At 37.0% G+C, this 13,865-nt stretch overlaps 1 protein-coding gene and 1 pseudogene across 4 annotated transcripts in view; one reads left to right on the top strand and one right to left on the bottom strand.

Annotated features, from left to right (window-relative positions):
- The window catches only part of DIAPH2 (diaphanous related formin 2), a 981,952-nt gene that overhangs the window by 205,347 nt on the left and 762,740 nt on the right, over nt 1-13,865 (bottom strand). For all 3 annotated transcript variants that reach the window (XM_079765114.1, XM_079765112.1, XM_079765113.1), the window contains one exon: nt 11,958-12,093. In XM_079765114.1, coding sequence (XP_079621240.1) covers nt 11,958-12,093 — 136 coding nt within the window. The remainder of the gene's footprint in view (nt 1-11,957; nt 12,094-13,865) is intronic.
- Nucleotides 6,312-8,461, top strand: LOC307096016 (cytoskeleton-associated protein 2-like; annotated as a pseudogene). The gene has a single exon. The product of its transcript is annotated as a cytoskeleton-associated protein 2-like (transcript).

Below are 13,865 nucleotides of genomic sequence, written 5' to 3'. Positions count from 1 at the left end.
TCAATTGGCAAAAGAAAGCAAGTGCAAAGGGTTTTTGACAAAAGAGGACTAGAGGGAACACATTTTCCTTTTGCAGAAATACTTTTTGAGAAAATCAAAGGAGGTAGCAACTCAAACCAGGAATGCACAGATACTGGTGAGAATTTTGAAAACTTCCTCAACCTCAGACACTCAACTACATAAAATTAGTAGCTTAAAAATTGAGATGGGGGTTATAATATAAAAATGAGAGACTAAACACCCAAACAAAACAATGCATTTTGACTTTTAGATTACAACACAGTCTAACACACCATACTGTGAGAATGTGGTTCTTCTAACACTGAGTCATATAGATCTGAAAAGAACGCCCTAGGACCTTGGCCCTGTGCCCCCCTGGACCCACACACCTCCATCCTGTTTAGTGATGTTCCAAGTAATTCCTAGGCAGCCCTGCCCAGGGCTTGGCAAATAGAAAAGGCTAAATTAAGTTCAGGAACTCTGACATATCTCCTCTGATAAAAAGAGATTTTTTTTTTTACACAATGTGCACTTAAAGCAGATTCCAACACTGGTTCAAACAAATAAAAGTATTATGTCATCCATAGTTAATTGCACATTTAAAAGGATTATTATTTTTTGCTTCCCAAATGAATCATACCATCATTTTCTGAGCTATTAGGAAAGAGCATATGAAACCCATTGTTCATTTAGATGACAATCAGTATTCCAGGATTAGGTTATAATGTTTTTCTAATAGCATTATAACAAAGGCATAACTGCTTTCTTAAACTAAGATATGGGTTTTTCCCCCCATTTTTTTCCCACTGAATACTGAAGATAGTCTGTTATAGATCGTTCATGTGTGAAAGGAACAATTGAGGATCGACTAGACATAAAAACAGAAGTTTCCACATGTAAACCATATGGGAAAAAATGAAGGACAGATGTTATATGGTACCCATTGCCCTCTGTGAGTGGACACATACACGCATGCATACATATGCAGCAAGAGCAATTACTTCTCACAGAAGAGAGACACAGAGAGGGAGAAAGGCTGACAGTAACCCCTTAAGTAGGTTAATAGTGCTGAGTTGTCAGACAATAGTGTGATTAGGGTGTGTCACCCCTGCTCAGCATGCTGTAGGCACTCAATAAATACTTGTAGAATTAAATTAAACATCACTGAAAGGTTTTCATCCATAATAATCCTTTTGCATATTTAGTGTAACAATAGATTTTACCCTGATTCTGAAGCAGCCCAGGGGCTCAGGGATTCAATGTGGGTGGAACAAATATAATTTTCAAAAAAAAAAAAAAGTCATTAGAGACTCAGTTGGGTTCAGTGCAGTTTGTTGGTTCTATAAGTCTGTTAGGTGTAATTACCAACATGAATCTAAATGCATTTGACTGAGAACAGAGCCAAATTAATTGTGATGTAGGTATATAACAGCTGTTACTCATTTGATACTTTTCTCTAATAAGAATATTAAAATATGGAACCAAAGCATGTTTCTAAGAAATGATTAGGCCACCTACAATGTGTTTTGGTCATTTCTTATGCAGCCAATTTGATTGTTTTCATCCACCCACTCCAGTATTTTCATGGGTTTCTGCCGAGCAGAGTTACATAAGGCGTGCATGGCAAAGAGCGCACACTGCAGAGGAAAGCTGGTCTGTAACTGCCAGCACTACTCATCTTCCACAGGAGAACCGATGAAATCTTGTTAAATGCTCACCACACTGAAGACAGCTCTGATAGTTTTTGCAAATCTCGAGCTTCTGAATTTAGAATGTAAGAACTCTTAATGAGATCTAAAGTATATTACCTAGCTCATTTCACATATTTATTTTTGTCTCCTATTTAAAAGAATATTTTTAGTAGATATAGAAAAACATTTTCCTGCTAATGCAGATAGCATGAGAGATTAGCAGTTACTTCCAGTGAGCTGGTGCCAGAAATTTAATTATTTTAGTATGAGGTCAGAAAAAGATTACTGGTGATAAGTGGCTCAAATAGGCTACAGGAAAAAATAACTAGCACCTTCAGTTAACCTAGGGGGTATTCTGGAATAGGACAGAGGAAGCCAAGTCTCTGATGCCTGTATGCAACCATTCCTGATGCTCTGATAATGGTCCAGAGACAATAACAAAGTCTTAAAATGATCAACCAGTGATCTATACCCTGTGCGCTGCCTATCTGTACAAAATTATATTTAAACACTATATGCTGCACATTTCATCTGTATAAAATGTAAAGCCAAAAATACTGGGAAGGAGTGGGGAGGTGGTTGGGAGGGTGGGAGGAGGGTTGTAGACTAATAGAGTTCAGAAAGAGTATGAATAATAAAGACAGATATACTCATGGCTTTCTATATAATTATAAAATCCAATTAATCAAAACATCTCTTTCCCAGGCATTCTAGTCACCAAGATTTTATTGTAGTGATTACTGCCATTAATAGATTTCCTGGATATGTTCACTGAAATAGCTATTATTATGAATGGGCTAACAACATTTAACATTCAAGTGCTAACAATATGCCAGGCAAGTGCTAAGAGATTTGTATTCTCCCATTTAATTCTTATGAAGATCCTAGGAGGCCAGTGCCATTCTTTCCCCTGTTTTTATAGGCAAGAAAGCTGAAGATCATGGAGGTGAACTGCCCCAAGTTACACTGTTTAGGGTGCAGAGTCAGAATTTGAACTCAGGTTTGTTTGGCTCCAAGGGGAAAAAGGTTGAACTCATCTTGCCTGAAGGCTAACCCAATGAAAGATCTGTCTGAGATGACATGTCGCAGGGGTCATCAGAATTACCCAACAGGGTGTGCTTTATTATTGGATGGCTGCTACTGTGGGAGCTCCTCTTATACCTCAGTGCCTTAACCCAGTACTTGAACTCAGAAATTCAAGGAGTGTTTATTGAATAAATTGCAGTAGTGTGTCATGATGTTGCCTAAAAAGGGCTAAGGATGTTTCATTAAAATAACAAAGCCCCACATTAATACTAAATACTTTAGTTTGCTAAAACCTCTAAAGATTGTGCAAATTTTTACTGTGATGAATAATTGTTTTGGGGGAATAAGCCCCATAAATCTCCACTGAAAAAACAAACCTACAGAACAAAGAAAATTTCTGACAGTGAATAAACATAGATTTCTTGAAATGTTTGCTAATGTAGGGAGCAAGGCAATTTAAGTAAGTGAAATATCAGCCAGATATTATTTTTCCTTCATAGATAAGACTTATTAGGTCAATGATTTTTTTTCTAGACCCACAAAGTCTACAAGCTTTGTTTAGCTTTTGCAGTTGCATCTATGAGCCATTCATAAGCATTTGTGAAATATGCTAGATTGATGGTACCTATATTGTCTCAGTAATTTATACTCTCGGGAGAGCTTTAATACTACCAGGATCCATTCCATTAATTATGGGTATTCTAATCTATAATTTTGGTTACTGTAATTTAATGTCGAGGGTATGACATTAGGAAACACAGTTTTGACCTATGCAGCTTAAAATAATGTAATGTAAAATGAACTCATTTACTTACAAGATGTAATTATTTTAAAACTTAGAAAACAGAGAAAAAATTTCTATCCACCACTAATGATAGAGTTTAAATATTTAGGTTTATTGTTTAAAATTTGCTAATTCACTCTCAGAAGACTGATTTATCATCAGATCTCACTAAAGTAGCTCATTCTTTATTATCATCCTAGAAGTAAATAGGCAATTCTAATTTCCATATAATCTTATATAAGGAGGAACAACACTGCTACTGATTAAATCATATTTGCATACAATACACACTGGAGTTCCAATCTCAAAACAACCTTTTTTAAAAAATGCATTTCTTTTTATTGCTTCTTCTCAGTCCTTGCAATTAATTTGCCGACTTCCATAAACATGAAAAGAGATTTACTCACAAATATTACAAATATTTGATAAGCCTCCTTACTCTACCTATGGAATTAATTAATTTATTTTTAGTGGTCCCTAAGTTAATTATAATCTATACTAATATAATCAAAGGTTGGAGAACATAAATTATACCAAGTACTTTGCATAGTTTATATACTACTACACATTTTAGAGTACATTTATTGATTTAGCATATTTCTTGCTGCAATTAAATTAGCTTTCTCAATTTTACATTTAAATAAATAGTGTATTACTGTGCATGTTCTAATTATAATTATTTGGGAAATGGTGCAATAAATGTTGTTTGAACGAATGAAATAACCTAATATGTCAAAAATATCAATGCATAATTATATATTGGTAAAATAAGCTGTTCTTTAAAAGAAAAAAAAAGTCTTGGCTGTTAGTGAATCTGTTGCTAGCAACTCCTGTTATAAGAAAATTTCCTTCCTATTACCACCTTCCTAAACTGCCTCAGGTTTAAACTCCTTTGAAGACAGAATAAGATATAAGCTACTTTTCTTCTCACCTTTCACTGTCCTTTTCCAACTACATCTACGTTGTATTCACCTCTCCTTTCTTGTGCTTCTGGCTCACTACCCTGGGAATCTCTGAACAAATTCCTACAATCCCCTTGGCTCTCCAACGTCATCACAACACAACTCCCATGTGACTTGGAAGGCTGTTCACAATCTTTCCAACAGTCTTCCTACCTTTCCAATTCAAACACTTCCCTGCAATGACAATATCAGAAAATATTTACCGAACATTAAACTATTTATCAGAAACTAAAGACATCAACATATAATTAACAGACTATAGTATAAATAACACTAGTCTCTGTGAGTTACCTCATTTAGCCGTCACAATAACAAGGAAGGCACTATTATTCCATTTTATAGATGAGTAAATTGAGATTATATGGCTAGTCATTTGTGGATGTGGGACTTGAACTTACTAGTATACTCTGGGCCCCATGTTATATACTGTACTTAAATATCTCATTTACTCTTCACTAAAACTGTTATAGGAGGTAAATGTCATTATCCTACATTACAGATGAGGAACTGAGGCATGAAGAGATGAAGGACCAGAACAAGCATAAAGCTAGTAAGTGGCAGAGCTAGGGCTGATCTCCATTTTTAGACATGTAGGCTTTAATACCTTTTCAGTCATACCACTTAATGTTTACAAAATGACTATCTATTTAACATATAATCATGCCTTTTATTTCCTTCACGATTAAAATATACTATTTATTATCTTGGCCTCTGCCTCCTGATCCCCAAGCTCTCAAAATGGAGCCTTAAACATGGTATTTTTTTTTTTACAGATTTAACCTAAAAGATATAATTCTCTGGCTGTGTGGTTTTCATGATACTTTTACTTAATTATGATCACATCTAGATGACAGAAATACTCTTTTGTGTTTGCATTATTCTGTTATTCTTCTGAATAATTAAATTCTAAAATATTTTTTCTTTATGATGTACATAATTTTGCATGCCAGGTAAATATTTCTTATTGTTGTTACTTATTAGCTATATGGGGTCACAGGACATTTTTTTAAAAGAGAGCAGTTTGCAATGTGCTATGTTAATCTGAAATTGAAATTTACAGAAATAGTACATTGTTTGTAATTTTCAAGTGATTTTTTTTACCCAAGGGACTCTTCACTTTAGTTAAGACCCTTGGTTCCAATGATGTGCATCTCTAGTCACATGTTCTGGAATACGTCTACACTCTACATCAGTGATTTTCAACCAGTGTGCCACAAGAATTTTTAAAACATGCAACAATTGACAATTTAATCAGGGGCATGTGATTATTTGACCTCTTTTCCCTTAGACTGTCAAACAGAAAAACGACAACAGCGAACATAACAATAGCTGTCCAATGCGAATTAATCAAAATTATACCTATTTTTTGTCAGATCAGAAAAATATATGTATTTTTGGTGTGCCACAGGATTTTAGTAATTACTTTGTGTGCCATGAGATGAAAAAGATTGAAAATCTCTGTTCTACATAATAGGTCTCACAATGGCATTCAAATATTCTATGTCATCTCTCGTTCAGTGGAAAGGAAGATTACAACGTTCCTTCAATGGAAAGCGGAATACACTGTTCTAATTGGACACATTTAAAGTTCTCTAAATCACTTTCTGACTGCACCTCATTCTCACATCTCCCATGGATTCACATTTTGTGTAGCTCTACCATGCTTCCTCCCAGGTTCTCAGAATGTCTGTAATTGACTCACACCTAGTTAACAACAGCATTTAAGAGACACTGTGTGAGAAGCTCACTGACACTGAGTTCCATCTTGACATGCAACGCTGTTCTAATTATTATTTCTTTTCAGGATCTTTTCACTTTAATTAAGACCACATGTGACCGCGCACCGCGATGAGCACCCCAGCGGTGCCGTATGACCTGCAGCATCCTCTGAGTCAGAGAGCCCAGTTTGTGTTTAGAGAGAAAACAAAAACTCAAGAAACATACGTCCAAAAGAAAAACTTTTTTTTTTTTGCATATAAACAGGAAAAGCAGATATTATCCAGTAGCAACTACAGAGTGATGACACATGAGGGTCATGTCCAAGAAGAAACTAAGACAAAAAAGTCTCATAAAGAAAATGTCCTTAGAACTACAAGGCATAAAAATAATATTACAACAGGAAAAAAAATATATCCCTTTAAAACCTTCTAATGAATTAACTAATTCGACTATAGCAATTGACACACATAATTTGGACAATAATAATAAAAATCTGCAGTTGTTACTAATTAAAGATGAGCCCCAAGGTCAATGTATGACATTAAGCCAAGCGTTTCACATTAAAACAATAATAAAAAGAAACAAGTAACCACAGGAAACTAAAGCAAGGTGCTAACATGCTCAAGAAACCTGCGCTTGTGGCCAAATTGTTCAATGTGAGTTTAATTCATTTAGAAAACCACAATAATACCCATAGTACCCTGGACTTCCTGAAACAAGGCATCAGTGGAACCTCTGCCAATGTTACAATTCGGAAAGGATCTCATGAGAAAGAATTACTACAATTGAATAGTTTTCTCTAGCGTCAAAGCCAGCTCTTCTCAGGAAGTAAAAAGAAATAAGACAATATCAAGAAGTGTCACATCTTAAATCACAGCCAGGCCTGCTTCATTTTCTAACACCAAACTGATAGAAAAGTCAAAATCCCAAGACCAGTGCGGACATACTATAGCAAAAGCAAGTATCGATAGTAGATGGGCTCATCCCAAAGAAACTACAAAGAAAGAAAAGCTCATCTGAGTGAGTGGAGAGCTAGCAAAGGAAGAATGCTAAAAATTCTCCTAACTCAGTAGTTCCCAGCCTGAACCAGAAATGAAAAATCAGTTGGGTCCTTTGGATTACCACGTCAGAAGATGAACACAGACTACTTCCTGGAAAAGAAGACATTTTGTGAAGGCCTAAAGCTGGTTAATGAGCGATGCCCCAAAGAAGAAATATTGGACACACTGAATGAACTGATTAAAAATATTTCAGATGCCCAAAAGACTTGCTAAATATTGGGTATGAGCATGTTGAAGCACTTACAAGTTCTATTGGAAATATCATCTTAATCTATGAGAAGACCATTCTGGCACGAGCTCAGCCTACTGAAGAAATGCAACATTCAACTGCAGATATTCTAACAATGAAGAGTCAAGAAAGGGTTAAATTTGGAGAAAATTTTGAGGAGACTTGTTCAACCAAAGAACAAACCTAGAGTCAGGAAAACCTGAAATGGAAAATAAACATCATAGAAATGTGGTATTTCAAGATTGCAAAAAAGAGCAAGATAACCAATGATGTTAAAATCCTAATGCAGAAACTAGGGAGAGTTGCTTAATTAAATAGAATGTGTCTATTACACCATACTTGCAAAATGTAAAAAAGAAAATGCAGTTGGACGAAACAAATTCTACATTTAAAGAGCTACAGTTTCTAACATCAGTTAGACATTTTCAACGTCTTCAAGACAAGACTTCTAAATTGCCAGATATGTTAAAAGACCATTATCCTTGTGTGTGTTTACTGGAACAGTTAACAAGAGTTGGGAGATGAGACTGATGAGCTTATATACGGCCCTAATGCAGCGCTGTGCCAGATGTATTTGGAGACTGAAACAACAGAAGAAAAATAAAGCTATGATAAGCAAGAAGGTTTTTATTATTCCTAGGGTGTTTTGTTTATTGTGGCTTCATATGTCTCTTAGGTCAGAAGTTGGCCAAGTACCTAAGTATTCATGGCAGTAAGCTTTTTTATTTTTTTAAACTAATCCTACAGAATAAAAGGGTAATGTGCAAATTAACCATCACTCCGCTACGCCCACGATTGGGCCGGCGGGAGGAGCGGGGGGCGGGACTTGGGGTGGCCGGGGTGGCTGATTGGGCTGGCCGGAGGCACGGACGGTGGCGGGGACTCGAGAGTCCCCGCCCCCTGCCCGCGCCTCCTGCCAGACGCGATCGCTCCCCGCGCCGCTGAGCAGCGGCCAAATGGGGCTGGCGGGACTCTGAGCTTGCGTCGCCAGCAGCGGCGCGAGCTCAGCGTCTGCGCCATGGCTGTGCTGCGGCACAGAAGGGGCCTCTGGGGCAGCGAGCCCACGTCCCTGCCCCGGCCGGCCTTGCTGCGGGAGTGAACGGGCCTGTGGGGCCCGGACCTCAGCATCCACGGGGCAGGGGAGGAACCAGAAAAATGGATCTTTCCAGTTCCTGATGCTGACAGCCCTATGGGTGCTGGGGTCCTCCACCTGCAGCCCCCAGTCGCAGCCCATCAGCCCCAGTCGCAGACTGGAAGCCCCCTGCCAGCAATCCAGACGGGACCAGTGTTGTGCCGCGGTGATGGGTGTCAGCGGGCATGCTACAGACATCAAATCACTGCCACCGAGGCCACCCCCCCAACACACACTCGCAAGTAGTATGGTCCAAGGGGGTGACTCCTAAGGCAAGGCGCCCATGGCAGCTGATGCTCACCATGCCAGGTGAGGAAGCCAGACCTGAAAGCCCAAGCCCCCGAGTACCCCAACTGCAGGGCGTCATGGGCCAGGGCCTTGAGGAGGCCCCAGGACAAGCATCTTCCCAGAGGCTGTGCAGAAGGAGGGGAGGAACCTCTGGCTAGAGGCCGGGGTGAGGGATGCTGGCGTCATTGCAGGCCAAGATAGGGCTGAGGGACGCCCCCCCACCTGCACCCCCGTGCACGAATTTCGTGCACCGGGACTCTAGTGTTCACATAATAGCAGGTGTTGCCTTCTGTGTGTCAAAAAGCTAAACCTTACCTATATTGTCTATCTCAACAGATTAAGATTTTCTCTAGTAGGTAGGTAAATTTTGTCAACTAATTTACCATTTTCCTTGAATATAGTTAAATGTCATTCCAGTTTTGGTGGTTTATTTCTAAAATAATTAATACTTAAACTTGCTTTGTAATATAAAAACTTAACTGTTAAATCATGTCCCCTGAAACATGATAGTTACATATTGTAAACAGTTCTTTCCTTCACACATGAGTACCACCAATAAAATTGTTTATGTCTTTGAACTGATACTTAGGTGGCATATATCCTCTATCAACTCTATGTTTTCAAATAAGTACTTGGTCACTGTAAAAGATTAGATCATTTTAAAACTGTGTAATATGAATGTGGCTGAAAATAACACATACCATTTGCATTCATATATTCCATTTGTATAACAGTACCTTCCATTGTCTTCTCATGTTCTAGAGAGTGAGATTATAATTCTTTTTTCAACTGTGACTGATATATAAACAATAAATTGAAATATCTACAATAAAAAAAACTATACACTTCCAATGAAAGGTTTTTCTTGTTGAAACATATTTATAAGGACTAACACACATACTCGGTGTAAAATAATATTACAATAAATAAAAATAGTAGGTATTTGCAACACATGGGACACAAATCAAGAACTTCATGGTGAAGTTTGCTATTTGATTGATCTGTAAATAGAGATAAGGTAACAACACACAAAGATAAATCCTATTTTAAAGTGTGTCTTTCATGTTCAGATCACTCAGCTAAGGATGTGCTTAAGAAGTTATTTGGATCTTTATCCTATGTCTTCAATTTTACTTTAAGAGGTAATTAACAAAATTTTGGTGAATAAGAATGTATATATTATAGGCACAATCAGTATAGGTCCTTTATTTCTTTTTTTTATTGATATGTTTTAGGAAAATAGTGGAAAGTTGATAAATACTTGGGGAGGGGGCAGTGGTGTGGTGTGGGAACAAGACTATATTCTATGAAGATTGCTAAATGATGTTGATACTATATTTTACCTCAGCTGTCTACTTTTTTAGTTCTTTTTAAATTATCTTATATTTATTTCATGGTTAGAAAACATAAACTATAGTCAATTCCTAAAAATTTTTGTATATTCTAAGGTTGTGAAGGATAAGCTTAATGGGTATAGATATTATTTCAGATTAGCCATTTAGAGATATTACCACAGAATAATTGATACTGATTAATAATTATAATAAAATATATCATAATAATTACTAATGAACTTGGGCCATTGACTGCCTAGGTCAGTGATGGCGAACCTATGACACGCGTGTCAGCACTGACACGCGTAGCCATTTCTGATGACACGTGGCCGCTGAGGCGGCCGCATGCCGAGGATGAAACATTTGTTGCTCCTGAGGATGAAACATTTGCGAAATAATGTTTTTTCCTCAAAGTGACTCACTACCCGAGTTATGCTCAGTTTTTTGGCGAAGTTTGACACACCAAGCTCAAAAGGTTGCCCATCACTGGCCTAGGTCCAGATTTTGGTTCTCTCTCTTACTATCTTTGTGAACTTGAGCAAGAGACTTAACTTCTCTGTGCCTAGTTTTCTCATCTTAAAATGAGATAGTAGCACTTTCCTAATGGGATTTTATGAGGCTTAAATATGTTCACATATGTAAATCTCCCAGCAAAGTTCCTGGTACATAGCAAGCACTCCATGTTTTTTTTTGTTTGTTTGTTTGTGGTTATTATTACTATTATTTGACAATGCATTTACAAGAGCAAAGATTCCCTAGCCAGACTGCTTGGATTCTAATCTTGGTGCTAATAATTTCTGTTTGTGTGACCTTGGGCAAGTTCCTTAATTTCTATGAGCCTCAGTTTCCTCATCTAAAAAGTGAGATAATAATACCTACCTCATAGAGATGTTATGAGGATTAATTTACTTCAAACATGTGAAAGTCTTAGAACAGCACATGCTCAACATTATACAGTGCTTACAATTTTGATTATCACTGTATTTAGAAATAGGGGGTCCATATTGATCATATTGTTTTGTATCTTGCTCTGATTTTGCTTTGTTTTTAAATTCTCTAACACTCAGTATCAAAGACTATGCTTTTTCATTCTTATATTTTCAGGGGGAAGCTATCTGGTGCCAATCACTTTATTTGCCTTCTCTTCTGTAGAAAGAAAACAAAACAAAACAATACAAAACAAAACTACCTTTAATCTATGGTCATTCTTGCTAACTAACAAAACAACTACTTTATTCTACGTGGATATACCAGCATTTTGTTCCTAGGCTCACAGCTGTTTTTTTCTGTTTATAATAGTGCTGTCAGTATCCATTATGACTTGAAATGTTCAAGCCCCCTAGGAAAAGTGTTAATTATTGCTGCTCTGTGTCAACAAAATGAAAATTGGAGCTGTAAGGCTCATCTCCCCATACCAGTAAACTCTTCATCTTGCCCTCTTCTTCCCTCACCACTGTCTCATCCAGAACATAATTTGGCAAAAAAAGAAAATAATGAAGAGAAAAAGACTGTTTCAACAACATATTACCTTGAATTGGTTGCCAAAAATCCTGAGTGCTCAGTGTAGGGTGACAAGAAATGAAGATAATTTCATGAGAGAATTTAACACAAGTAACTAATAATATTGTGAATTTGTCTACCAAGAACACAATTCACTTTATAATCCAAAATTAATTAAGTGCTATTGCTTTGCACTTTATAGATCATTTAAAACATGGAAGTACTTCATACCTTTGTTTATATCGATGAGCTGTTTCTTCTTCTTCTGGCGTTCCAGCTTTTCTTGTTCGGCTTTCTCTTTTGCAAGCTTTGCCCTCCTAGTCTTCTCTTCCATTTCCTTTCTCTTGTTGTTTTCTTTTACAGCTTCCTGTACATTTAAAAAAGTTAAAGTCCTTTCATTACTTATATATATTGGAAAAGTTGTACAATTTTAAAATTATATATTCACACATGCACATGGGTGTCCAGAGATGGAAAAGTATTACAGTAGCTTCAAGCTACATATGTATATAAGCTACAAGAACCAATAACTATAAGACATTGAATAAATTAGAAATAACTCAGGCTTTAATTAACATTACCTAGGGTGCAAGAAAGTTCAGGACATGAATGTTTACAGATTTAATAATAAACATACTTTCTCTGTTGTTGAAATATAAAACAGTTTTGATATACAAGAAAAGGTTTAATATGGAAATATGGTTTAGCAAGTATTTTACAACATTACTGTACCTTATGCTCTTATCTGCAAAGTGGGGATTAAAAAAAACACTACCTCATAAGATTTTTGTGACAAAAAATGAGATGCACTTAAAAAGTGCTTAGAATACTTAGTCTATGATGATGACGGTGGTGGTGGTTGTGGTGGTAACAATTATATCTAATGGTGCAAAGCATGAAATAATCAGCCATATTATCACAGGAAAGAAATATTTGCAAGTTTAATAGCTTTTAAATGCCAACATCTTTATAAATGCTGCAACATATTTCAAGCTATTGTCTATTTTATTTTAGATAGATTATTTATGGAACTCAGGTGAATCAGGACATTCCAGTAGATAGTATGGGATAAAGTTGAAGTGAACTGATCAGCTGGAATAACAATATTAACTTCCTTTGAGGTTGGAGAATTCACTAATACAGAGACATATGAACTGCACGTTTTTCCCATCAAGCTGTTCTGTTTCTTTTTCCCCATTATGATTGATTAAATATACTTCATAGTATGTACCAACTATTTCACAAAAACTATTTTGTTCCAGAAACCCTAAAGAAAAGGACTCAATAACAAGAACACATCTACAAGACTTTGCCTGGAGGTATCTGTATCGAAATATTTCTCTTCATATTAGAAGGCACAATAGTTTTTAAAAGCTCTGAAACAAAACACTTTCAAAAAGATCTCCTGACTTGCAAGAATTATTGGTCCCTCTCCCTTCCACTGCCCCCATCAGGTTGGGACCTCTAGCATTAGGTTAAGAGCACAAAATGCTCTGCTTCCTGCAGACAGGCTCAAAGACCCCCACTGAAAAGAAGCTGGAATAACAGAAATATAATTTTAGAGCAGGGCTTCTTAACCTCAGCACTACTGTCATTTTGGTCTGGACAATTCGTTGTTGGAAGAGCCATCCTGTGCATTATAACATGTTTACGGCACCCCTGACCTCTACTCACTAGATGCCAGTAGCAACCATCCCCTGTAGTGACAACCAAAAATGTCTCCAGAGACTGCCACATGTAACCCAGGTTGAGAACTACTAACCTAGGGGGTTTCATACAGATAACAGATCCACAAAAAGTTACAAAGTGCCTGCTCTGCTGAACCCAGCTTCTCACAGATATGGAACTGAGTTCCCAATGAGTTTCAGTACTTGCCTAAGCTCACACATTTCTGTAATTGCAGAGGCGAGAATAGAGCTCATGTCTCTTTATTCCTAGTTTAGTGTGTGTTTTATTCTTTGAGGAAGAAAAGATAATGTGATATGATACCAAAAGCACAAGCAAACAAAGGAAAACATAGATAAGACTTCATCAAAACTAAAAACTTTCATACATCAAAGGACACTGTCGCCGAAACCGGTTTGGCTCAGTGGATAGAGCGTTGGCTTGTGGACTGAAGGGTCCCAGGTTCGATTCCGG

This window comes from Cnephaeus nilssonii (genome assembly GCF_951640355.1).
Source record: "Cnephaeus nilssonii genome assembly, chromosome: X".
In the NCBI taxonomy this organism is placed as follows: domain Eukaryota; kingdom Metazoa; phylum Chordata; class Mammalia; order Chiroptera; family Vespertilionidae; genus Cnephaeus; species Cnephaeus nilssonii.
The sequence above is the reverse complement of the archived record's forward strand: the minus strand, read 5'-3'. Positions and strand labels throughout refer to the sequence as shown.